Source organism: Panthera tigris, chromosome A3 (assembly GCF_018350195.1).
Source record: "Panthera tigris isolate Pti1 chromosome A3, P.tigris_Pti1_mat1.1, whole genome shotgun sequence".
In the NCBI taxonomy this organism is placed as follows: Eukaryota; Metazoa; Chordata; class Mammalia; order Carnivora; family Felidae; genus Panthera; species Panthera tigris.
In genome coordinates, this window is record NC_056662.1 from 26,706,778 (window position 1) to 26,730,037 (window position 23,260).

Consider the following 23,260-nt stretch of genomic DNA (forward strand, 5'->3'; position numbering starts at 1 on the left):
AAGACTTAATACACTAAAAAGGACGTAAAGTGTCTCAATAATTTGAAAATATTGACCACGGGTTGAAATGATAATATTTTTGATATATCGGGTTAAATAAAAACTTATTTACAACCTGTTTCTTTCTACCTTTTTAATGTGGCTGCTAGAAAATTTAAGATTACGCGTGTGGCCCACGTTACATTTCTGTTGGGTGGTGCTGGCCTACACTTGTAGCCAATGAAGGTAGGAACCGTCTCTGCTTTAGCCACCTCTGTGTCCCTAATATCTAGCATATAGTAGGTATTCAGTAAGCATTTGTTGAATAATTTCGTTTTTATGAGAACCCCGTGCACAGGGAGAGATGAGACAGGCAGACCCATGTATAGTGTGAATTCAAGGGAGAAAGAAATGCCAGGGAGTTTTAGTTCTCTCCAGTCACTGCATTTCAAACCGAGTTAACTCTCGGTCCTGCTCTGTACCAACATTCCCCCCCACCCCAGTCACCTACTATGTAGATGGCGGGGGGGGGGGGGGGGGGGGGGGTGGCCAGAGGAGTCAAGCTGGCTCAGCTACTTCTATTTCAGACCCCCAGGAGGTGCCTGGTCTCAACTATTTTTTACATTCTTCATCTTTGGTCCTAGCAGCCAGAAAGGCTCACCTCAACACACTGAGACACAGATAGGGTAGCTGGAACCCCAGAGGGAGTTGTCCAGGGTCAGCCAGCAGGGCAGAGCTGAAGAGGGCCTGGAACCTTATCAGATCCAGGACTCTTGCCTCTAACTATATCCTCCTGGAGTCTCCTTTACTTCAAGGGACTCAGGTGTCTGTAACCCCCGCCCCTCACCTCCCTCTCCTCACATTTTAGCTCTGATTTCTTGAAGCCTCTAAGGGTGGTTATGCCTGGTCTCAGCAGATGCTGACCCAAAGCAGAAGGGAGGAAAGGATGAGAGGGAGGGAGACTGGATGGATGGATGGATGGATGGATGAATGGACGGACCGAAGGAGGGATGAATGGGTGGACTGGAGGATGGGAGGGCAGATGGCTGCATGAATTGGAGACGAGGATGGCTGGCTGGTAGGAGGCCCGCATGGGGGCGGGGCAGGAGTGGGGATGGACCGAAAGAAGGAATTACCCACACAGTGTCTGAATATGGGGGGACCCACAGTGATCCAAGTTCAGGCCCCCGTCACGTTTCTGCTAGGAAACCGCGGCCAGGCCCAGGGAGCCGGGCGTGCTGCCCCAGGGCCCGCAGGGAGGTCCGGGCAGCGCCCGAGCTGTGATCTGAGCGGCTGCGCCACCGGCCAGGGGCTCTTCCCGCCCCCGCGCCCACCCCGCCCGCGCCAGACGGTGCCAGGTGGGGGGGGGGGAGCCCCCGCCCCCACCTCCGGAGGTGGCGGCCCCACGCGGCCCAACAAGCTGCCGTTGTCCCGCGGGCCCTGGGCCCGGCACACTGGGGCTTTGTCCAGCCCCCCGCCGCGACCCACGGTGGGGGGGGCCCCACATGACCGAGGGGGTAGGAGGAGCCTGCGGCGGCGGTGGCGGCGGCGGCGGCGGCGGCTCCACCACCATTTCCCTCCCTGGCCGGGGGTCGGCGGGCGGTGGTGGCGGCGGCGGCGGCGGCGGCGGCCGGGCAGGGGCCCCTGTTCCCCGCCAGGCTGCAGGCGCCGGGCGTGGGCCAACAGGGCAGCTGTGACCCGAGCGCTCTCCGGGCGGCGAGCTGGGGGTGCGCCCGGACCCCCGTCCCCGTGATCATGGGGAATGGCATGACCAAGGTAGGGGGTCGGGGATCGCGCAGCCCTCACCTGGCCGCCCCCAGTGTCGCCGCGGCGCAGGCTCTGCCCCGGTCGCTGTGCCCGCCTCTGACCTTCTGGCCCTCTCTCTGACGCTCTGTGTGTCCAGATCTCTATCTCCCGGTGACTCTCTGACCCTGCGTCCCTGTGTCTTCTGCTTACGTCTCGGTCTTTCTGTGTCTCTCTGGTCTGTTCTTCCTGTGCCTCTGTCTCTCTGCCTGTTTCTGTGACTCTATTTCTTGCTGGGTCTTTCTGTGGCTGTCACTCCCACACTCTATCTCTCTGGGTCCCTTTCCCTGTCTCCAGGTGTCTCTGTGTCCCTTGTCTCTGACTCCTTGGACTCTGTTTCTTCATCCTTCCCCCTCTGCCTCTGCTTGACCCTCCACCTGTCCCTGCCTTCCCACCTCCCTCTTCAGACCCCCCCCCCCCCCCGCACCTGGTAAGTCCACCTCTCCCCTTGCCCCACTCCTCTGTGATCCTCCTCCCCTCTCTTCTCACCCCTGCCCAAGCTAGCTTCCCCTGGTGCCCCTCTCCTGCCATCCCCGGCCCCTCTCACAGTCCAGGCCCGAGAGGGAGAGGAGATGGCTCCCTGAGTCCTGAGGTCCAGACACCTCACATGGGACAGAGATGGGCTGTGGGCCCCCCAGCTGCCAGGTGGGCAGGGTGTGCACCCCTACCCCACTGACCACAGCCTGTCTCTCCTGTAGGTACTTCCTGGACTCTACCTCGGAAACTTCATTGGTGAGCACTGCCCACACTGTCCCAAGGCTGTGGCACTCTGCCTGTCCCAGGCCTGTGTCCACCATTCATGCTCCAACCCACGCACCTTGGAAGCGCTCAGGAATGGGGCCGGGGGCAGGGAAGCAATGCCAGGCTGGGAGGGAGAGGGAGCTCATGAGGACTAAGGGATATGTGGGCGGGGAATGTCCTCAGTGCAGAGGGCTCAGAACCGCCCTTTCTGCCAGATGCCAGGCAAGTCTGCACCTGCTCTGAGCCCCAGCCTCTCCCTCAGCACAAGGTCCACTCACCTCTAAGGGCTCTTACAGCCCTGAGGTTCTGAGTTGAGGTCTGTTTGGGGGTGCTGCTTCTAGCTGGGAAACTGGGAGCCTTCCCCACCCCACCACAACCTTCTACACAGAGGGGCGGTCTCTGGAGGCTAGACTCTACCTCAGAAACTTGGTAGTGAGCACTGTCCCCTCCTTCCCAAGGCCATGGCACTCTATCTGTCCCAGGCCTGTGCTAAGAGACAGGCTGATCCTGAGACTCCACACATTTCCATGTGCAGTCAGAGAAAACTTCAGAGAGGGAGGGGCATCTGTGCGAGGGGCAGGGTTTTCCCCACCACGCCTGCGCCTCTCCCACCCGACCCGGCTTAGATGCTCCACTCTCATAAATCTGATCTCCTCCCTGGAAGGCCCCTCGGCAGTTCATGCCACTTGATTTCGGAGTATTAGGCTAAGTAAGCTCTGAATCCTTTTAAAGTCCGTAGTCCCATGAGGGTAGGGGCCATGAAACTGCCCCCACACCCTCATACCCAGCCAAGGCTGCACCTAGTAAGCACTCAGTAAATGTGTTGAATGAAGTAGACATTTGGAGAAGGAGGGGAGGAGTGTTATTTATTCTAATGATAAAAGATCTGCACACACTGGGATTCCAGCTCCTAGAAATAGCCACTGATGGAAGCATGAGGTTCATCCCTGGGTCAGTTTACATAGATCTTTGTAGATACAGATATAATATGTAAAATACAAATGGGAACCTGTTCTGCATGCTGTTCTGTAACCTGTTTCCTATTTAATAATATATTGTGGACACGCTGGCTCATCAGCACATAGAGGTCTTTTCAATGGGCAGCACAGTATTCAAGGATGACTATACTTATTTATCCATTTCTCTTACGGTGGACGTGTAGGTTGCCCCCACTTTTTAACTATTTCTGGTGTGTCTGCTGTTATAAGCAGAACCGCAGAGAACTTCACCCTCTACACCCAGCTTTCTGTGTGAGCAAACCCCTATGTAGACAGGATTCCTGGAAATAAGAGTTGCTGGATCAAGGATATGCCAGGGAAGGGTGTTTGCCATGGAAGGGAACAGCCTGGGCAAGACCAGGAAGAGGCTGGGCTGTTACTTATGGGTGCCCCTGAGACAAGACTGAAGTGTTGGGGTGTGGTAGGACCTGTCACGGCAGGAGCATGACAGGAAGTGGCCAAGGAGCAGGGAGCTGGCAGAGGGTGGGCCAAAGTGGAGAGGGAGAGGTGGGGAGGGGAGCTGGGCAGTGAGCTCCCACCCTTCATGGCCAACAGGGACACGTAAACCGCACCCACCAGATTGGCTCAGGCATCCTGTCTCTTTCAGATGCCAAAGACCCGGACCAGCTGGGCCGGAATAAGATCACACACATCATCTCCATCCACGAGTCACCCCAGCCTCTGCTGCAGGTACTCTTTACCCCCATCTTTGGGCTGTGTGTAGGTGGGGAAGGGGGCTTCCGACCCCCAGTGGCACCCATTTATCAAGGACTTACCATGTGCCAGGTCCTATACTGTCTTCCTGACCTATACTAGGTCATTCCATTAAAAACTGATTTGTTTTACATTAGCATCCCTATTTGATCCCCTGTTTGGCCACTAGGGCCCAGAGAGGTCAAGTAACTTGCCTGAGGTCACACATTCAGGAAGCTGAGGAGCTCAGATTTGACCATCTGACCCCAGACGCCTCACCCTGAATCTTAAAGAGGACCCTACATGGGCTTCCCGTTGCCCAGCTGAATGGATGGCTACAAATGGATGATTCTGGGTTCTGTGTCTTGCCATGTAATCTTGAGCTGTGACTTCACCTCTCTGGGCTTCTGATCCCTCAGTCCTGTCTGCCCCCAGAGAGGCTGTTGTGAGGAGGCAGAGGGGCTGCAGGACGGTGAAGATGCTTTGCACATTGTAAAGCACGGCCCCCACCGGAAGGGTTGGTAACGGTTTTCTGGAGTCCTGGAAAAGAGGGGGTATGGGTGTTATAAACCAGAAGAGAAAAGTAGGAAATCCAGACCACTTATTCTGTAATCTTGGGCACAGGACTTCATCTCTCTAAGCCCCCTACCTCACTGAGTTGTTAACAGCCGCAAAACAGCCAACAACTTACAGGTGATATAACAAAGCTAGTCATATTCTTATCCCATAAAGACAGCCCGCTCCTCCTAATCTGTTAGAGTCTGTGTCACCCACTAAAGGGGAAGAACAGTGGGTAGAAAAGGGCTCTGGAGATCTGAGCTCCAAACCAGGTTCACAGATTTGCTGTGTGACCTTGGACAGGTTCCTCTCAGTCTCTGGGCCTGAGTTTCCCCCTGTGTCAGATTTGACGGTCTCTAAGAGCAACTTCCAATAATCTGTGGTGCTCAGTGTCATTCAAACAAGAAATTTCCAGGTCAATGGAGTCTGACTTTGCTTTATAGGGCAGGCTTGTTTTGGAGTATTTGGAGTATGCAGGCACTGGATTGCACAGGGAAGGTTGTCAAGTCGTGAATAGATTGACTAATGAAGCGACTGCTTGCCAAACGAGTCCCCACTCCAACCGCCTTCCCCTCTTCCCACAGGCAGCCCTGCCTCCCCGTCTATTTACCAGCCAGGGTTTGATAATGGCAAGCAATCCCAAGGCCAAATGTGTTGCAAAGTGAAATTGCAAACCTTGCAAAAGATGCAGGATGGTGTGACCTTGGGAAGAGTGAGTCAGAGAAGGGCTGGAATCTCACCCAAGGCCATTAACAAATGAGGATCTGGCCTGGGGTCCCTTAGCTTGTGGCTGAGGGTGGGCCAGGCACTTGAAAAGAGTCATTTGAATATCAAAGGATTAAAAGAGGTCCTTGAGAAAAGTGATTCTTGAGCACAAATCATCTTTATGATCTTGTGTGAAGGTTAAGCACGAAGTAGAGGATATTATAGCAAGTTTGTTGGAGAAATTACTGGCAATGCATTCCTTGATTATTTTAATAATTAGCACATAGTTTGATAACCGTAATTAATGAGCCATATAAACTTATTTTCATGGCTTTGTTTCTTTTCAAGGTAATAAAATGTTTTGCCCTTTTTTTAATTTTATTTTTTATTATATCCTTCACATTTTTTTAGAGAGAGAGCACACACGGGGGGAGAAGGGCAGAGGAAGAGAGAGAGAGAGAGAAAGAGAGAGAATCCCAAGCAGGCTCCACACTCAGCGCAGAGCCCAACACGGGGCTCGATTTCACAACCCTGGGATCATGACCTGAGCTGAAATCAAGATGCTCAACTGACTGAGCCACCCAGGCGCGCATGCTCTTTTTAAAAAAGTAATCTCTGTGCTCAACACGGGGCTCAAACTCACAACCCTGAGATCAAGAGTTGCATGCTCTACTGACTGAGCCAGCCAGGCGCCCCCTGTTTTGCCCTTTTTATGCTATAGTTTTGTAATCCTCATTTGGAGGACAGTTACTGCTGTGGCCCTTTCCCACCTCTTAAAGGTCCCTGGATCCTTTTTATCAAGTCCTCATGCCCAAGTCACCTTATGAGTTTAGGATACCATCTTCTCAGAAGGTTCTGGATAGAGCTGGGAGGCACTCACACATGCTGTCTACCCTCTTCATATAGAGAGGGCAACAGTGGCTCGGAGAGGGGTGGGAACTGGCCTGGATCATGAGGTGCTTGGGCAGCCCAGGCCAGGGTCAGGGGTGCAGCCAAGGGCCCCCCACTGCCCATGTGTGTTTTGTACTTGCAGGACATAACCTACCTTCGCATCCCTGTGGCAGACACCCCTGAGGTACCCATGTAAGTTCTCTGGATACACCAACAGATGGACAGACAGCTGCCGTCTGTGGTGATGTGGGGAGGGGGGGAGGGGGTCTGGGGAGGACAGAGAGGACTCACACCAGAAAGCTGTCCTGGGGACCCTCGCACCAGTGGTCACTCAGACCTAGTCTGTCTCAGCCATGCCCTGAGCCAATGCCCCTGGCCAAGACTCTTAATCTCCCAGAGCTCGGTGTCTTCAGCTGAAGAAGTGGAGAGACTGTCCTGTCTCAGGACCAGATGCCCCAGCAGATCTGAAGGCTCAGCCAGTTCCTGGCCCTGGAGTTAAGATGTCTGGGCTCCAGCCAGGCTTTGCCATTTACTAGCTGTGTAACCTTGCACGAATTGCTTTCCCTCTCTGAGAGGGATCAAAGATCAGATTGCAGACCCCAGAGGAGTGGGACTCCTCTGTCTCCTCCCACTCGTTGCCTTGAAAGATCAAGATAAACCCTCTATGACAATAGGATCCGTGGGACCCACTGGAGAGGTGCTCCTGCCTCCGTGGCAGGATTTCTCATTATTGGCCTCTTTCACTGGCTGAAATGCCACCATTGTTGCTTCACACACACCTCCACTTGTACTATAGTCCTGGCCCTTATTCGCTGCATGGGCTGGCTGACCTGAGGACCCAGGGCTCTTGACATCCCATCCATCAGTGGGGAGGGAGACAACTCCCAGGAGACCTGCCCCCCAGTGCTCCCTACCCTATTGCTTTCTTCTCTAGCAAAAAGCACTTCAAAGAATGTATCAACTTCATCCACTGTTGCCGCCTCAATGGGGGGAACTGCCTTGTGCATTGGTGAGTTAAGAGAGGAATGAGGGCAGGAAGTAGGGGAACTGCCCTCCCAAACACACACTCACCCTATGGGGAATGGGGAACCTGGGAGGCACCTTCTCCAGCCTGTTGCCATATATGACAGTCCATCAGTCGTCTCATGGAGGCTGATCAGGGGCTCCAACCAGGGCTCTGTGCCTTACCAGCTGTGTGGCCAAGGCCAAAGAGTGGTTTCTCCCCGAGGCTCCATTTCCTCATCTGTGAAATAGGGAAAAGAATGTTGACCTGCTGGGCTACCAGGAGGGATAGGAAGGTAGCTCGACACTCTCCAACAGTTCTGGCTCCCTCTCCTCCCCTCTAGGCTTTTGAGGAAATAGGGCAGAGCAGGAACCCTGGGCTGGGAGACAGGATCCCTGAGTCCTCCCATGGCCCCTGGATCAGTTGATGTCATTCATTCCTTAACTTCCCACTGAGCACCTACCCTACACTGGACTCAAGGCAGCCCTGCCAGAGCTCAAATCATAGGAGCAGCTCCTCCAACCTGTCACCCTCTGTCTCCCCTTCCCGCACTCCAGCCGCCTTGGCCAACTCCCCACACTTCAAATCCACCAGCTCCCACCTCATGGGCTTCATACACTGCCCAGAATGTTCTTGACTGACCCTTACCCATCTTTCAGGACTCAGCTTGCTGGCACTACCTTCCCTAATCCCTCTCCATCCCTCTCCATTAATTAGATTAATACCTTTTCCTATAGGATCTCCTAGCTCCTGGACTCATCTTCAGAGCAGTTATCACCCTTGAATTGTTTCCGTGGTTAGCGTCTGTCTCCCCCAACCATACTGTAAGCCCAAGGATGGCAGAGACAATGTCTATTAATTCCCCGTCATGTCCCCAGTTCCTGAAAAATAACAGATGGTCAGGAAATGTGTATTGAATGGATGAAGTGATGTTTCACTCAGACCTTTGATGTGGGAGAGTGCCAGGGGGATACTCCAGGCAGAAGGAACAGCACGGGCAAAGGAAATAGGAAAACAGGTCCTAGTGGGTTCTTTGTGATGGGAGCTCAGGAGGAGAGGGTGGGAGAGCTGAGGTGGAGACCGGGTGCCTGGGGGTAGGGCATGGAGGAGATCGGACCTTCCCTGAAGCCTGGTGGGTGGGTGGGTGGGGGGTCTCCCAGCTTTGCAGGCATCTCCCGCAGCACCACCATCGTGACGGCATATGTGATGACTGTGACGGGGCTTGGCTGGCGGGACGTGCTTGAAGCCATCAAGGCCACCCGGCCCATCGCCAACCCCAACCCAGGCTTTAGGCAGCAGCTTGAAGAGTTTGGCTGGGGCAGTTCCCGGAAGGTAGGGGCTCAGGCAGAGGCAGGAGCTGGGCAGGGCTAGGAGACTCTTCCTGCTTGAGTTGAGCACCGACTGCAAAGAATTCAGCCTGTGCTTCAGACCTGGCAGGAGATTTTGCTCGGGTCTTGAACTCATGACCCTTGAGCTAATCTAGCCCCTAGGTGTATTTTGTTCGGTCAGCCAGATGTTCCCTTTTCTTTTTTAGTTTAGAATTGGGTAGCCTTTGGGCCAGACTATGGACCCTTCCATTTGACCAGGTCCCAGCACTGCCTGCTCTACCTGCCTGGAACCTGAAGGCATTTGAATGTTTGACCCCTTTGGGGAGAAATGCCATTTCCCTACTCCACCCCTGGGTCCCTGGTGAGGCCAAATCAGTTCCTTCCCTTAGGCCCACTGGGCAGAGGGCACACGGGGATGGCAGGAACCGAGGCCTCCCTCGGAACAAGGGATGAGAGACACAAGAGAAGCAGCCGCAGGAAAGCTCTCTCCGGGGTGGCAGGCTGGTTCTCAGAGGCTGATGTGCAAGGCCGCGTTAGGAAAGAGGCGGGCAAAGAAGAGGCCGGCGTGGGTGGAGTTGATGCGCAGAGAAGAGGGTCTCCCCTGCGCCGCGGGCGGGTGGGCGTCGCTTTAGCGGGTCGGAAGACCGGGTGGCAAAGGGGAAGGTGGGGGGGGGGGGGTCCGGAGAAGATAGGGAGGAGGAGGCTCGTCTAGGGCGAGGGTGAGAGGATGCTCAGGAAGGGGAGGGGCCCAGAGAGGGGTGGGGAGCTCTCGGGCCGGCGGAAGCGACGAGGGCCGGGGTGCGGGGACCCGCCGGCGGCCTGGCACCGATCCCCGTCTCGTCCCCACCCCCCTCCCTTCCCCCAGCTCCGCCGGCAGCTGGAGGAGCGCTTCGGAGAAAGCCCTTTCCGCGACGAGGAGGAGGTGCGCGCGCTGCTGCCGCTGTGCAAGCGCTGCCGGCAGGGCTCTGCGCCCGCGGCCGCGTCCCCCGCACCGCACGCGGCGGCCTCCGAGGGAACCCTGCAGCGCCTGGTGCCGCGGCCGCCCCGGGAGGCCCACCGGCCGCTGCCGCTGCTGGCGCGCGTCAAGCAGACTTTCTCTTGCCTCCCGCGGTGTCTGTCCCGCAAGGGCGGCAAGTGAGGATCCCGGCCCGCCGTCGCGCCCCTCTTCCTCCCGACTCGACTGGTCCCCTTCGGGGCTGTCTGGGCCGCCCACCGCCTCCAGGACGGGCCCAGAGCCTGTGGGAGCCCCCGCGGCGACCTGAGCCCCGCCCCGATGCCCGCCCTGCTCGTCCGCGTCCGCAGTCTGTGTGTCCTCCACCTCTGCGCGTCTGTCTCTGTGTCTGGGCCGGCCTGCTGCAGCCGCCTGGTGCCTTAGTCCTTGGGCCGGGGGGGAGGGGGCACCCGGGCCTCCACCCTTAAAGGCAGCGGGAGTGGGAGTGGGTGGGTGGGTGGGGGTTAGGTGGGCCTGGAGGATATTAAAGAGACACAGAAGCTGTCTGTCTGAGCTCCTCCTAATCATTCCGCAAGGGCGGGGGTGCAGAACTCTGCCGGGGGCTGGAGCCTGCCACCTCCCATAAATTGCAGTGGGCAGGGCTGAACTCCGAGACTCCATGCGCTGCCCTGACCCCCCACCCCCACCCGTCCCCGGAGCCCTGGCCTCCTGAAGAGGCCCCTGAACCCCTCCTTCTCCCTGAACCTCTTTCTTCCTCTGAGCCCTTCCCTTCCTCACCAGCTCCCTCCTCTTCCTTATTTACAGATCCTAGCTAGTAAGCCATAGGGGAGTGCCTTTTTCATGCCTGCCTGTTTACATGCATGAGTGCGCTTAATCCTCGGGAGGAAACTGAGGCTCAGAAAGGGTAGGCAGCTTGCCTGAGGACAGCTAGAGTAGGGGAGGCTGGATTTGAACCTGGGCAGTCTGTGCCCTGTGGTGGTTGTTAAGAAGCAGTTCCTTAGTGCCCATTTTATTTGGATTATTTGGGGCTTTTTGGTGGTAACTTGAATATGTTCTTTATATATTTTGGATATTAACTCCTTTTTGGATAGATCATTTGCAAATACCTTCTCCCACTAAGAGCCTGTCCACCTAGAGCTGAAAGCCCCAGGGCAGCCACTGAGGAGAGAAGGCTTTAGGGCAGCCCAAGAAAGCAGCAAACTGACCCCAAGGGTACACAGAGGTCATCCGAGCTGAGTTTTCCTAACCTAAAGGTTACTTTCAACTGGGGTTGAGAGGGGTCTGAAAAAACCCTGACCTAATAGCCACTTGTATGGGGTTCCTGTTATGCACCAAGCACTGTTCAGAGACTATGCACCAAGACTGTGTTCAGAGCTGTGGGGGAGGCCCAGATGCCAGTACTGGGAGTTCTAAGATGGAGGAAATAATCCTCACCTGCTGCCCAACCTGCTCCTCAGGAAACAGGTTGGTGTCCAAGGTCACCAGCTAGCAAGTGGTGGGGCTGGGATTTGAATCCAAGCAGTCAGGCTGGGAAGTTGAGGGCACGCCATTCTCCTAGTTACTATGATTCTGCCACCCAGAAATATGAAGAGACTGACTTCAGCTTCGCACTTAGATGTCGTCATTACCCTTGGATTCAATCCTATGAAATGCTTTGGGCCCCCACTGAAGCCCTACAGTGAGTCTGAATCCTGGCCACACCCGTAGAGGTGTCAGAACTGAGTGGCTGTTGGCATGTGAGAACAGAGGGGTGAGGAGCATAAAGAAGTCCCCCCTGACCCTCAAGGCGCCCATGAAGGACAGTGCTACCAGCCTCTGGTCAATGCTGACTGGGCATCCAGCTCTGTGCTCCTTCGGAGTTTGAGTTTCCCTATGTGCACAGCAAAGGCTGCACTGCCTGACCTCTTTCAAATCGCAACCCCTCTTTGGCAATTGAATGAAAGACACAAGCCCTGGAAAATGCATAGGCATGAAAAAATTTGCATACACTTTCTGCGGGGTTGGGTGGGGGTGTCCGTAAACTCCAGGCGTAAGCTGTTGGAAGGCAGTGTGGGGAACTGTTTAGGTTCCTGGGCTCTGGGGACACAGAGACACAGGTTCAGATCCTGACTGCCCCCACATACTAGTTCTATGACCTTGTTATAGAACCCAGAGGGCTTTCACCTCTCTGAGCCTTATTCTTCTTAATCATAAAATGCGTAATTATCACCTCACCATGCCGTTGTGAGAACCAACTGAGACCCTGCAGGAAAGGCTTTAGCCTGGCCAACACTGTAGTGAGGCATCAGCAGATGAGGACTTCCAATATTCAAGGAGCTATTTCTCCAAGGGTGACCCTTGGACCACCTGGATCAGAATCCCCTGGGAGAACTCGTTAAATGCAGATTACTGGGCTTCTGGCCCAGAAAGCCTGATTCTGCGGGTCTGGGATGGAGGCAACGAGTGTACATTTTAAACCAGTCTCTGCCTCTCAATTCTGATTGGAGTTAGTCTAAGAAGCACTATGGCTTTACAACCTCTACAGTCTAGGTCCCGTAGGCTGGGAAGAACAGAAAACAGGTGCACGGGCGGGGCAATGGACGCCTCTGGGTGCCCGTCCACTCTGGGGACGGACATATCCCGGGCTACCCACCCCCTACCTTCCAATGGATCTTGGCGTCTCACCGTGCCTCTGCCCCCTCGCGCCGCCAGGCTACCACAGGGAGGGGCGAAAGGATAAGGCTTCCCGGGTGAGGGGGGCAGAAAGGAAAGCGAAACTCGTCTTTCCAGAACTTTCACTTTCGCCGCCTCCGCGCGCCACCCAGGTGGCTTCGCGATCCACTCTCGCGCTGGGGTCCCGCTCTCCCCGGGACCTGGCCCCTCCGGCGCACGGCGGCTCGGATGGCCGGCGACCCCTGGCGGAGGGAGGAGAGGCAGGTTCCCGACGGCAGGCGACCGATGGCGGGGGCCGGGGGTCCCCAGCGACTCCGCGACTGGCTGGTGGCGCAGATCGAGAGCGGGCGCTATGCGGGGTTGCGCTGGGAGGACGCAGGCAAGACCCTCTTCCGCATCCCCTGGAAACACGCGGCCCAGCAGGGCTACCAGGCGCAGCAGGACGCGGCGCTCTTCAGGGTAAGGGGGCGGGAACCGCGGGACGCCGACCTGGAGCCACTCGCTCCCCTTATGCGCAGCGGTCTCTAGGTTGCGGTAGTGTTCCGCATATACGAGAGACCCTCTGACGCCCTCTTACAATCAGCCAGAGCTGCCAAGACCTGCCCCGTCCCACCTCCCCCAGGGAGAGCTCTCCTCCCTCTCCAGGGGGAAGTTAGATGCCACCCAAGGGGATTCCAACTCCCCCCCCCCCAAACCAATCCCAGCAGCCTGAGGACATTTTCTGTGCTTCCCCACCCCAGTGACCTCCTCCAGGGATGCCCTCCCTCGCTTGCTTCAGTCATCATTAACTTCTTCCAAACTGCCTCCTTCCTATCAACATTTCAACTCTGGAATCTCTCTCCTGAGCAATAAGCAAGAGCCGCCACCACCCCAACCCCCACAGCCACCTGCAGCTCCCAATTCTCAGGCCTCCCCTCTCCTTTCATAGGATGAAGGGCCTGGAAAGAAGTTCCTGGTCATCAACTCCCTCACTCATAGCTCCCCATCCCCCCCCCCCCATCTGGCTCCCCACCACCCTTGCTAACGTCACTAGTTGCCAAATCCAAGGATGCCATCACCGTCATCTTTGATGCCTGGGTGAGTTTGGGCCTGGTGGACCCTTCTTCCTTGAAACGGTGGCATTTGGTTTCCAGAATCTGCCCCCATCAACCCCCTGCTCCGTTTTCCTCCTCCGACCTTGCCACTCCCCTTCCTCAGCATCCACCCACCCCCTCATCTTTTGGTGCTCTCAGCGCTGGCTCCAGGACCTCCCTGCTCATCCCCCTCTCCCCCTCCACACAGCCTTAACATGAGCCCTACAGTTTCCAGCCTCCCCTCCAAGCCCCAGGTGTGCTGGTCTAATGGCCCCCAGAACTCTCAAACTCAGCGTACCCTCAGTACCACACTCGTCAGCTCGCCTCGACAAACTTCGGTGTTTCCCCAAGTGGAAGATGGCCCCGATTGTCACCCAGACCCCAGAACCAGGCACCTGACCCTGGCCTTTCCCCTCTCTTCCAATCTCATTGCACTCCATCACCAGGTCTGCTGGATCTTCCCACGAAAGCTTCTCTGCAATTGTCTGCTTGGACCCATTCCCACCGTCTCTCAGCAGGACCATTGCGGGGTGGCCTCACAGAGCTCCCTGCTTCCCCCTGCCTCTCAGCTCTCCCCTCAGTCATCCAGAGAGATCTTCCTAAATGTAAATCTTGCCTTGACACTCCCCTACTCAGAATCCTGCCATAGCTCCCCATTGCTCTTGTGATAAAGTCCCAACTCCTTACCGAGGCTTCAAAGCACCGCATGAACTGCTCCTCCCTGACCTCACCTCTCCCCACCCCGCCCTCCCCAGCTTTAGGCCTGGCCTGACAGTTCTTTCAGTTTCTAAATGCTTCATGTCTCTCTCACTATTAGACCTTTGCACTTGCTGTTGCTCCTACCTGGAACACCCTCGCCTCTCCCCCTACTCCCGGCCAACTCCCATGTGCTCAGCTTAAACATCCCCTCCAGAACCTTCCCTGATGCATTCGTCTGTTGAATGCATTTGTCCAGCTCAATGGTTTCCCCCAGCCATCTCTGATTCCTTCTGCTTCCTCCACTGGAGGAACTTTCCCTGTGCATCATAAGTGCCTTGCATGAGTCTGTCTTCTCTAGCAGACTGCCTCCAGCTACTCGAGGGGAGTGACACTGAGTGCAGTGACTGGCCCACAGAGCTGTTGAACAGGTGGTTACATGGGCTGTTCAGAGAAGGGAGATTCTTTTTTTTTTTTTTAATTTTTAAGTTTATTTATTCATTTTCAGAGAGACAGAAAGAGAGAGAGAGAGCAGGGGGAGGGGCAGAGAGAGACAGAGAAATCCCAAGCAGGTTCCGCTGATGCATGTGTGGCTCGAACCCATGAAACGCGAGATCGTGACCTGAGCCGAAACCAAGAGTTGGTCGCTCAACCAACTGAGCCACCCAGGGGCCCCGGAGAGGAGAGAGATTCTGAGGGCTGCCCTCCCCTTCCCTCAATCCACCGCTGACCCACACAAGGGATCCCCTGGCTTCACACCTTCCTGTGCCCCTAAGCGCAGGGGATAAAGTTTGGCCTTTGAGAATCTCCGTGCTCCAGCTTCAATCTGTCTCTTCTTTCTTAGTTCCTCTTCCCCTTTCCCACCACGGGCCCATTGATCCTCATTAGTCATGGATTCCGCATTTGCCAGTTGGCTTATTCGTTAACATGTATTGGCAAGGCCAAAATCAATACTCAAGGCACTTCTGTGGCCCACAGGCATGTGCAGAATGGTGAAACATTTGAGCCCCCAGACACACACGTTCCCAGCCGAGGCCGAACAAGGTCGCTCCAGGTGTGGAGGTCACAACAGCGAACACAACAAAGGCCCCTCTTTCATCGTGGTGACAGCACTCTGTGCCCTGTGCCCAGGCCAACTTTCAGTTATGTCCTGAATAGAATGAAAAGCAAAACTGCAATAAATAAGCACTGACTGTTTGCCAGGCACCATGCAAAGCACCTTACTTAGACCACTCATTCTATACCCCTCACAACCACACGAGGTTAGGTATTCTGGGCACCGTTTGCTGACAACAAAATCAAGCCTGAAAGCTCTCCCCACGGGCAAGTGGCACCAACCCAGAAGCTGGCTTTTCTGTTTGGTGTCCGTTTCCCCACCAGGCCTGGAACCTCTGGGATAACGAGTAAATGGGATTCATCAGTTAACCGCCTCCCCGCCCCCCCCCCCCCCCCCCCCCGCCCTGAGTGTGACCAGTGCAAGTAATACATCTCCCACACTCCTCCCCTGTGGCTCCTCTGCTCCAGCCACACCGGCCTTGCTTGAATCTGTCAGCCTCTTCCCACCTCAGGACCTTTGCACTTGCTGCTCTTCTATCCAGACCACCCTCCCCCCAGTTCTTTGTCGGACTCCCTCCTTTGCACTCAGGCTTCAGCTCAAATGCTACTTCCTTCTGGAGGCATTTCTGACAACCCTTCTAAAGTAGCCCCTCATTTATTTATTTATTTATTTATTTATTTAATGCCTCTACCACAAGAGTCACTCACTCTAATGTGTATAATGAATATCTTTGGTCTGCATGGTTTCTTGCAGAGTGGGCATTGCTGTTTTGTGTGTGTTCTTACCATATACACTTCATGTGGTCTATAGATCTCATTCTGTGCCTTACTCTTTTTTTTTTTTTTTTTTTTGCTCCGGATCATGCGCTGAAGACTTATTCTTGTTCCCTGTGCATCTAATTTATTGCTCCTAGATGCTTCTAGATGCTGCACAGACTCCCTGTTGGGTACCATGACACACACCCCCAGCCCACTTTCCCAAGGGTGGATATGAGTTTGCTTTCCAGGACCAGAATCAACGCTGTCGTGAATATCCTTGCCCGGTTCTCCTCATGAGCCTCTGTGAGCATTCCTTTGGAATTAGAAATTCTGCTCACAGGGTATATTTAGACTTCATTTGACTAGGCATGCTTGATTACCATCCAGAAGTTCTGCACTATCCCAGGCCCACCACCTTCTGTATCCCCACCACCTTCTGGCATTATCCAACTCACTAAGTTTTGTCGGCTTGTGGGTGATAGCTCACATTTCTGTTTGCCTCTCTGTGACACTAATGAGTTTAAGTACATTCTTATATGCTCACGGGCTTCTGGTTTCCTCCTCCCTAAACCACCCGGGCTTGCCCTTTGATAAGAACTTTTTCTTTAGGGGATGCTCTCTGTTTCCTGTTGGTTTGCAAAGTTCCTTGTATATTCTAAAATTAGCCCCTTGCCGGTTTCACACATTGTAAATGTTTTGCCTTCTGGTCCCCGCCTTTGAAATTGTTGAGGATGGTATTCTCTGCCCCTACAAGAGTTTCTCCCACATTATCTTCCACGAGCTCACAGTTTCTCCTCTAACCTTTGGTTTTCTAACCATCTGGCGTCCACTCTGTATGTCGCAAGAGGTAAGGATTTAGTTTTCTGGTTTTCCAGGTAGCACATCACTGCCATTATTTTCTATCCCATCATCCTATTTTTAAAAATTGATCATAATCCATCACTTGAAATATAATGATTCCTGCTTGGCTGTCTGAAGCTGTTTTCTCTCATTAGACTTGAGTTCCTGGAGAGCAGGGACCACGTCAGTCTGGTTCCCCATTTGGTCTCCAGCTCCTGGCTCAGGCCTGGCGCACAGTAGGAGCTCGAGGAATATGTGTTGGAGGGAGGGAGGGAAGAACAGTGAAAACGATGAAGGGGCAGAGAGACAGAGGCTTGGAGGGAGAGAGAGAAGGGTGAGAGGCACGGTACACCCTCATGCATCCGCACGGCAGCAGCCCCCTCTTCCAGGCTATTCCTCCCCACGTGCCCCTGCTCGTTCCCAGGCCTGGGCCATACACAAGGGCAGGCACCTAGAGGGCATTGACAAGGAGGACCCCCCCACATGGAAGACCCGGCTCCGCTGTGCCCTCAACAAGAGTGCTGACTTCTGTGAGGTGCGTGAGCGCAGCCAGCTGGACATCTCCGACCCCTACAAGGTCTACCGGATTGTGTCCGGCAGTGCCCATGGCCCAGGTATGATCCTGCCCCTGGAGGTAGTGACCGAGGATGGCTCTCTGGGCAATAAGGAGCCTACCCTGCCCATCTGTAAACTGGGAAACGGTGGGCTTATGGAGCTTAAACTCATGCGCTGGTAAACGCAGAAGGACCCATAGACCTTCTTGGTTTATCTTCCCATTAGAAGGGATTAGGAGGAAACTGAGGCCTGGAGAGAAGTGGGCCCTGCCTGGGATCATGCCATGAGCTGGGGTACTCTTTGTGGGAGCACCTCTGTTGGGGGCTCCCCTTGAGGCCCGGGAAACAACCGGCCGTTCTTGCTCTATCCAGTGGCCAGGACTTGCGCCCCGCCTGGGAAGAAGAACATCCTCCGGAGCCGGCAGGAGCCCCCTGGAGATGTGACAGAGCTGGTGGCCCACAGGACAGACCAGGCCAGTTGTCCTGCCAGCCCCTGCAGCCTTGCCAGCTCAGTCACCTCCGCCCTCGGTGCTCTCTGGCACTGTCGTCTGTCCTGTCCTCTTCTCCAGCTGCTGCCTCGTCACCATCCCTGTCTCTCCTGCCAGCTCGACGTCTTCTTACCTCTACTCCACCTCTAGTACCACCCTCAGCCCCACCGGCCCCTTCCCTTCGCCTCCAACGTCTGCGGCTCCGCCGCCGGCTGCATCTGCCCTGTTTCCTCCCAATTCACCCCTCGCCCCTGTCATCACTCTCGCCTCTGTCCCCATCTCCGTCACCTATGTCCCCCCCTTGTCACCTCTGTCCCCTCATCTCTGCCACTTCTGTCCCCATGTCTATCACCTCTGTCCCCACCTCTATCTCCTCTGTCCTCTAATCTCTGCCACCTCTGTCCCCATGTCTATCACCTCTATCCCCACCTCTGTCACCTCTGTCCCCTCATCTCTGCCACCTCTGTCCCCATGTCTATCACCTCTGTCCCCACCTCTGCCACCTCTGTCCCCACCTCTGTCACCTCTGTCCCCTCATCTCTGTCCCCATGTCTATCACCTCTGTCCCCACCTCTGCCACCTCTGTCCCCATGTCTATCACCTCTGTCTCCATCTCTGTCACCTCTGTCCCCATCTCTATCATGTCTGTCCTCTAATCTCTGCCACCTCTGTCCCCATCTCTATCATGTCTGTCCTCTAATCTCTGCCACCTCTGTCCCCATCTCTGTCGCCTCTGTCCCCTGCCTGCTCACTCTGTCCTCACATGTCTCTCCCTAGCACAGTGAGCTTCACCTCTGACCCGACAACCTCCATCGACTCTCTTTACTTCTATGAGGGAAAGGGTCTTGAGCTCTGAAACCTCAAAGTCTCCATCAACCCCACTGGCCTCAGTCTGCCCAGACTTCCCTCTGCCCCAGCGAGCACAGTCTGGGAACTCCGGTGGCCCACAGTCTCCTCTCCCACCCTCATGACCCTCTCTCCCAATGGCCAGGATGGCTCCAGATCAACCACAGAGGATAAGGACAAGGAGGGCCCCCCCAGGCTGGCCCAGCAGGGCTCCCTGCCACCAGCTGTCCCAGGCCCTCTGGCTGACCACAGTAAGGACCGGATCTCCTCGCCTGCCCTTACTTCTTCCCTGGCCTCCTCCAGGATCTTGATTCAGGGGTCGAGGGACCCAGCGCAAGTTGTTCCTGGCTGCTTCCCCCCCTTTCCTAGGGTACCAGGCGCAGGACCCCACACACCGCTGGAGCCCATCACCCTCTGAGGACTTCAGCAACCCCGGTAAGGAATCTGAGGCCTTCCCCTCAGGCAGGTGCCCAGAAGTGGGGAGGGCCAAGGGGTGAGGCCAACTAGGCCCCTTCACCCAAAGCACCCAACCCGGATAACAACAACAGCTCATGTTCGCTGAGGGCTCAGTTTATGCCAGGCATCTTTCTAAGCTCTCCCCACAGCCTGTGAGATAGATACTGCCATCGTCCCCACTTTACAGATGCAGAAACGCGCTCCAAGGTTAAGAACCTTGCCCCAAATCAGACAGTGAGGAGTCCTGGGAAGGTTACTGTGGGGTCACAGCTGCTAAGTAGCAGTGAGGGGATCAGAATGCAAAGGCCTGGCTGCAGACCCCCCAGCCTTAACCATTGAGCATCCCCCTGGCCCCTCGTATGGAGTGTTGTTTCTATCAGCATTAAACTGTTTGCTGGGAAGAAGCTCCTAGACTACCAGCGGTTAGGACTGGAAAGGCCCCAGTGTCGTGGTACATTGCCCCAGGTGTACCAGGTAGATGGCCATGTAGTTGTACCCCAGTAGATGGCCCCTATGCTTTTGACCGTGGAGCTCGAGCTACCAGTTCATTTATACTGGAAGCTGCTGCTATTTAACTGGTGCCAGTCCTACTACTGCTACTACTAGAATCCTCATCATCATTTATCCGCAGGGAGCACCAAAACTTCCCCAGGTGTGGGCTGGAGGGGCCTGGGGGGGGGGCGGGGAGGGCGAAGGGAGTAGGGCGTGCGGTGCCGGGCGCCTCCAACGCCCGGCGCGCCCCCTCTGCCCGCCCCGCAGATTGCTGGCTGCACGTGCGGCTGTTCTACGGCGCGGAGCTGGTGCGGGAGGCCACCTCGCGCACGGCCGAGGGCTGCCGCCTGAGCCCCGAGGCAGTCAACGCGGCCGAGCGCCTGCTGGGGCCGCCACCGCGCGTCGCGCAGGTCGGCTTCCCGGAGCCGCCGCCCGGCGCCCGCGTGCTGCAGCGCCTGCTGCGACACCTGGAACGCGGCGTGCTGCTGTGGGTGGCCCCCGAGGGCGTGTTCGCCAAGCGCCTGTGCCGGGGCCGCGTATACTGGCGCGGCCCGCTCGCCCCGCACCGCGCGCAGCCCAACAAGCTGGAGCGCGAGCGCACCTGCCAGCTGCTCGACACGCGCCGCTTCCTCGAGGGTAAGAGCGCGACGGTGGGGCCGCGGGCAGCTTGGGACAGAGTGGCTGGGCAGAAGGGGCGTGGACAGCGGCGAGTAGGCACACAGGATGTGAGCGCAGGGGAATGGGATTCTGGGCTTGGGATGGGCACTGAAACAAGGGATGTGACACATAAGCACTGGGAGTGGGAACGAATTATAGGCGGAGGGGGGGGGGGCTTGGGCACAGATGTGGACATAGGCTTATGGGGAATGTAGGCACGGGGCGGTTTGGGGCATTGGGTGTGGGGCATAAGCATAAGACTTGGGCACATGTATTGGCATAGGGCACAAAACATAGGCTGGGCACTGGGCACAAGATAGGCACAGGTGAATGGCAGTGGGCATGGGGTGGGCATAAAGGTGTGACAGTGAGCACAGGAGCACAAGGCACAGGGCATGAGCACTGGAAGTGGGCACAGACGTGGGACATGAGGCGGGTGTAGGGACGAGGAAGTGGGCACAGGGCATGGGCACACAATGGGAATGAAGCCTTATAGGACATGGCCATGGGATATGAGCACAAGGTGGGCACTAGGTGGGATTCCCAAGCCTCCAGTCTTGGTCCCTGTAGAACTGCGCGCCCACCTGCAGGATGGCCACCAGGAACCTGAGTACCAGATCCGTCTGTGCTTTGGCGAGGAGTACCCAGGGCCCCCAGACCAGCCCGAGGAGCGACTCATCATGGCCCACGTGAGTCACCTCCAGAGAAGAATCACACCCTCCAGTCGCCTCCAAACAGCCCCTTACTGATTTCCTCCAGTCCTCAGCTCCTGACCTGATGACCCTCTGATCTGTAAGACCCTGCATGTAAAATGCCGGTGGGGTGGGGCGCCCGGAGGTCGGCTCTGTCGGTTAAAGCGATAGCATTCAGCTCAGATCAAGATCTCACAGTTCATGAGTTGGAGCCCCACATCAGGCTCTCCGCTGTCTGCGTGGAGCCTGCTTCAGATCCTCTGTCTCTCTCTCTCTCTCTCTCTCTCTGCCCCTCTCTCGCTCTTGCGCGCTCGTTCTACCTGTCTCTCTCGAAAATAAATAAACACTAAAAAAAATAATGAAATGCCGGTGGGGTGAGGACTGACACTAGGTTTGTGACTTCCCACCGGAATGTAGGGGGCGCTAACGGAGACAGTTGGCTCATTGCCCACCCCACCCCCCACGCCCCCTGCAGGTGGAGCCCGTCTTCGCCCGCGAGCTCTTCCTGCACTGGAAGCGCCACTACCACGGTGCCACGGCCAAGGCGGGTCCCCAGCCCCGCATCTCCGATGGTATCACTCACCTGCTGCCACAGCTGAGTCAGCACTAAGGGGTCACTTCCTCCCCCCCTCCCCTCAGAAGTCAGCACCTCCCCACCAGCGGACCCCATCCCAGACCTGCCCAAAGAGCCAGTGGACTTGGGACTGCCCCCCGCTCATCGCCCAGGTCGGTGGGGACAGCGGAAGCAGATCCCTGCCCTTCAACCTCCCCGCCGCAGAGATGCAGCCCTGGAACGCGGCGCGTGGGCAGACGGCAAGCAGCTGGGCCTGGGAAATCAGGAGGAAACCAAACTAGACCTTGAGGTTCTGGAAACAGCAGTTACGGCAGAAACAAGACTTCATTTCTTGTTGAGAGCACAAGAGGTCTGCAGTGGTCTGCTTGAGTGCCCATTTTACCTGCAACTGATTCATTAGAAGGTTTGCTTCAAGTTGGGTTTACCAGTTAGATCCTTAGGGATTAGCATGAAGCCAGACAGTAACAGAATTGCCTGGCCTCTGAGAGGTTCTGAGTTTCCAGAACCTTCCTCCCACCTACCATTGGTCTGTATTCTTATGTGGCCAGGGAGGGGTCCCACAGCAGAAAACTTGGCCTGAATGGGGCGGGGGTGGGGATGGGGGGCTGATGACTGAACCACCGGCACCAGTAGATAACCATCTTTGGGGAAACTGATCCAGACCCCTAAACACAGCAGTAAGGCAGAAGGCAAAGTTGGAGGGAGGGGTCCAGTCCCTCCCCCAAGCCCTGCTGATTTTTGCAAATGGCAGTTTGTAGGCAGTCCTTGAGAATTGGGAGGGAACCCCATCAACCATAAAGGCAATTGATCCTGCCTTGTCAGTAAAGTCACTTTCTGCCCCAGATATCAGACCTTTTTCCTTTTTTGATTTCTGACTTTGTAGGCATTCTCCTACAGATGGCAACATAATAAATCTCTTTTAGTGATACATTAATAAGCCACTTTTATGGAGGGAGTGAGCTGTATGCTTCGACAAAGGACAGAAATCAGCCGGATCACTGGTTTTTATTCATTGGACAAATGTTGGTTGAACACCTACTCTGTTCCAGGCCAGTACTAGACAAAACAGCCTGTCTCTACTCTCTTGGGGTCCATAGCCTGTTTTCCGTGGGAGGGGGGGGGGTCCAGTGACTGTCCTCTATCCCTGCTCCTTTTCTATAGAAGGGGTCATGTTAAGGAGTTATAGAATCCTAGATTCAAACCTGGATTCAGATTTCAGGTTTGTCATTCACTAGTTGTGTGACCTCAGGCAAGTCACTTAACTTTTCTGAGGCTTAGATTCCCCATCTATTCAAAAGAAGCCACAAAGGCCTTTGGAGCAGGGTTGGTAAATGCAAGGAGTAAATGCAGAGAGGGAAGTTGAGCTGTCAGGAGGCTGACTTGGAGAGTGGCACACAGTAGGTATCCTCTGACTTGGTTACTTATGGGTGGGAGAGCATGGAGAGCATCCTTAAGATTGGATCCTGACTGTTCTAGGCTTTGCTGGCGCAAGGCTGCAGCTGGTGGGGAGCCTCAGTCCAGAGTGACATTCCTGAGCCAGGTCTAAACCCCTTCTCTGTGCTAAACTCCTGGAGGCTACTGGATTCCGTGTAAGGGGGCGTGTTACATCCTCACCACAGTATGGACAGCTGAAGAGTCGCCAGCTCCAGTTTAGAGATGAGAAACTGAGGCTCAGCCAGGGTCAGGGACTTGCTCGAAATGCCTCTTGGAGGTGGGCAGGGGTGGAGGGGGGAGGTCTCTGCCTAGATGGCCGTCCTCTCCACAGCGGTCACTA

General features: G+C 55.7%; 2 protein-coding genes across 4 annotated transcripts; both read left to right on the forward strand.

The window, feature by feature from the left end:
- The first annotated feature begins 1,360 nt into the window (after positions 1-1,360).
- DUSP15 (dual specificity phosphatase 15) lies at positions 1,361-10,134 on the forward strand. Its single transcript, XM_042980674.1, has 7 exons — positions 1,361-1,755; positions 2,481-2,514; positions 4,129-4,211; positions 6,511-6,560; positions 7,303-7,377; positions 8,532-8,703; positions 9,565-10,134. The coding sequence occupies exons 1-7, from the start codon at positions 1,735-1,737 to the stop codon at positions 9,835-9,837; spliced, it is 708 nt and encodes a 235-aa protein (XP_042836608.1). The 5' UTR covers positions 1,361-1,734; the 3' UTR covers positions 9,838-10,134.
- A 2,454-nt stretch (positions 10,135-12,588) lies between these two features.
- LOC102952577 (interferon regulatory factor 4-like) lies at positions 12,589-23,146 on the forward strand. 3 transcript variants are annotated; one of them, XR_006215530.1, is made up of 9 exons: positions 12,589-12,762; positions 17,152-17,341; positions 17,654-17,754; positions 18,761-18,866; positions 18,985-19,050; positions 19,831-20,199; positions 20,791-20,909; positions 21,388-21,889; positions 22,370-23,146. XR_006215530.1 is itself a non-coding variant. In XM_042980672.1 (8 exons), the coding sequence occupies exons 1-8, from the start codon at positions 12,589-12,591 to the stop codon at positions 21,520-21,522; spliced, it is 1,260 nt and encodes a 419-aa protein (XP_042836606.1). In that variant the 3' UTR covers positions 21,523-23,146. The 3 variants fall into 3 exon arrangements, 2 of the variants coding, with proteins under 2 accessions (XP_042836606.1, XP_042836607.1); XM_042980672.1 differs by having other exon boundaries at positions 21,388-23,146; XM_042980673.1 differs by lacking the exons at positions 21,388-21,889; positions 22,370-23,146 and having other exon boundaries at positions 20,811-20,909.
- The last annotated feature ends 114 nt before the right edge of the window (positions 23,147-23,260 follow it).

Coding starts and splice junctions, on each gene's coding strand:
- DUSP15 (XM_042980674.1), top strand. CDS start 1,735: ATGGGGAATGGCATGACCAAG. Junction 4,212..6,510: donor CACCCCAGCCTCTGCTGCAG/GTACTCTTTACC, acceptor TTGTACTTGCAG/GACATAACCTACCTTCGCAT. Junction 8,704..9,564: donor GCTGGGGCAGTTCCCGGAAG/GTAGGGGCTCAG, acceptor CCCTTCCCCCAG/CTCCGCCGGCAGCTGGAGGA.
- LOC102952577 (XM_042980672.1), top strand. CDS start 12,589: ATGGCGGGGGCCGGGGGTCCCCAGCGACTCCGCGACTGGCTGGTGGCG. Junction 18,867..18,984: donor AGGCCCTCTGGCTGACCACA/GTAAGGACCGGA, acceptor CCCCTTTCCTAG/GGTACCAGGCGCAGGACCCC. Junction 19,051..19,830: donor TGAGGACTTCAGCAACCCCG/GTAAGGAATCTG, acceptor CCCGCCCCGCAG/ATTGCTGGCTGCACGTGCGG.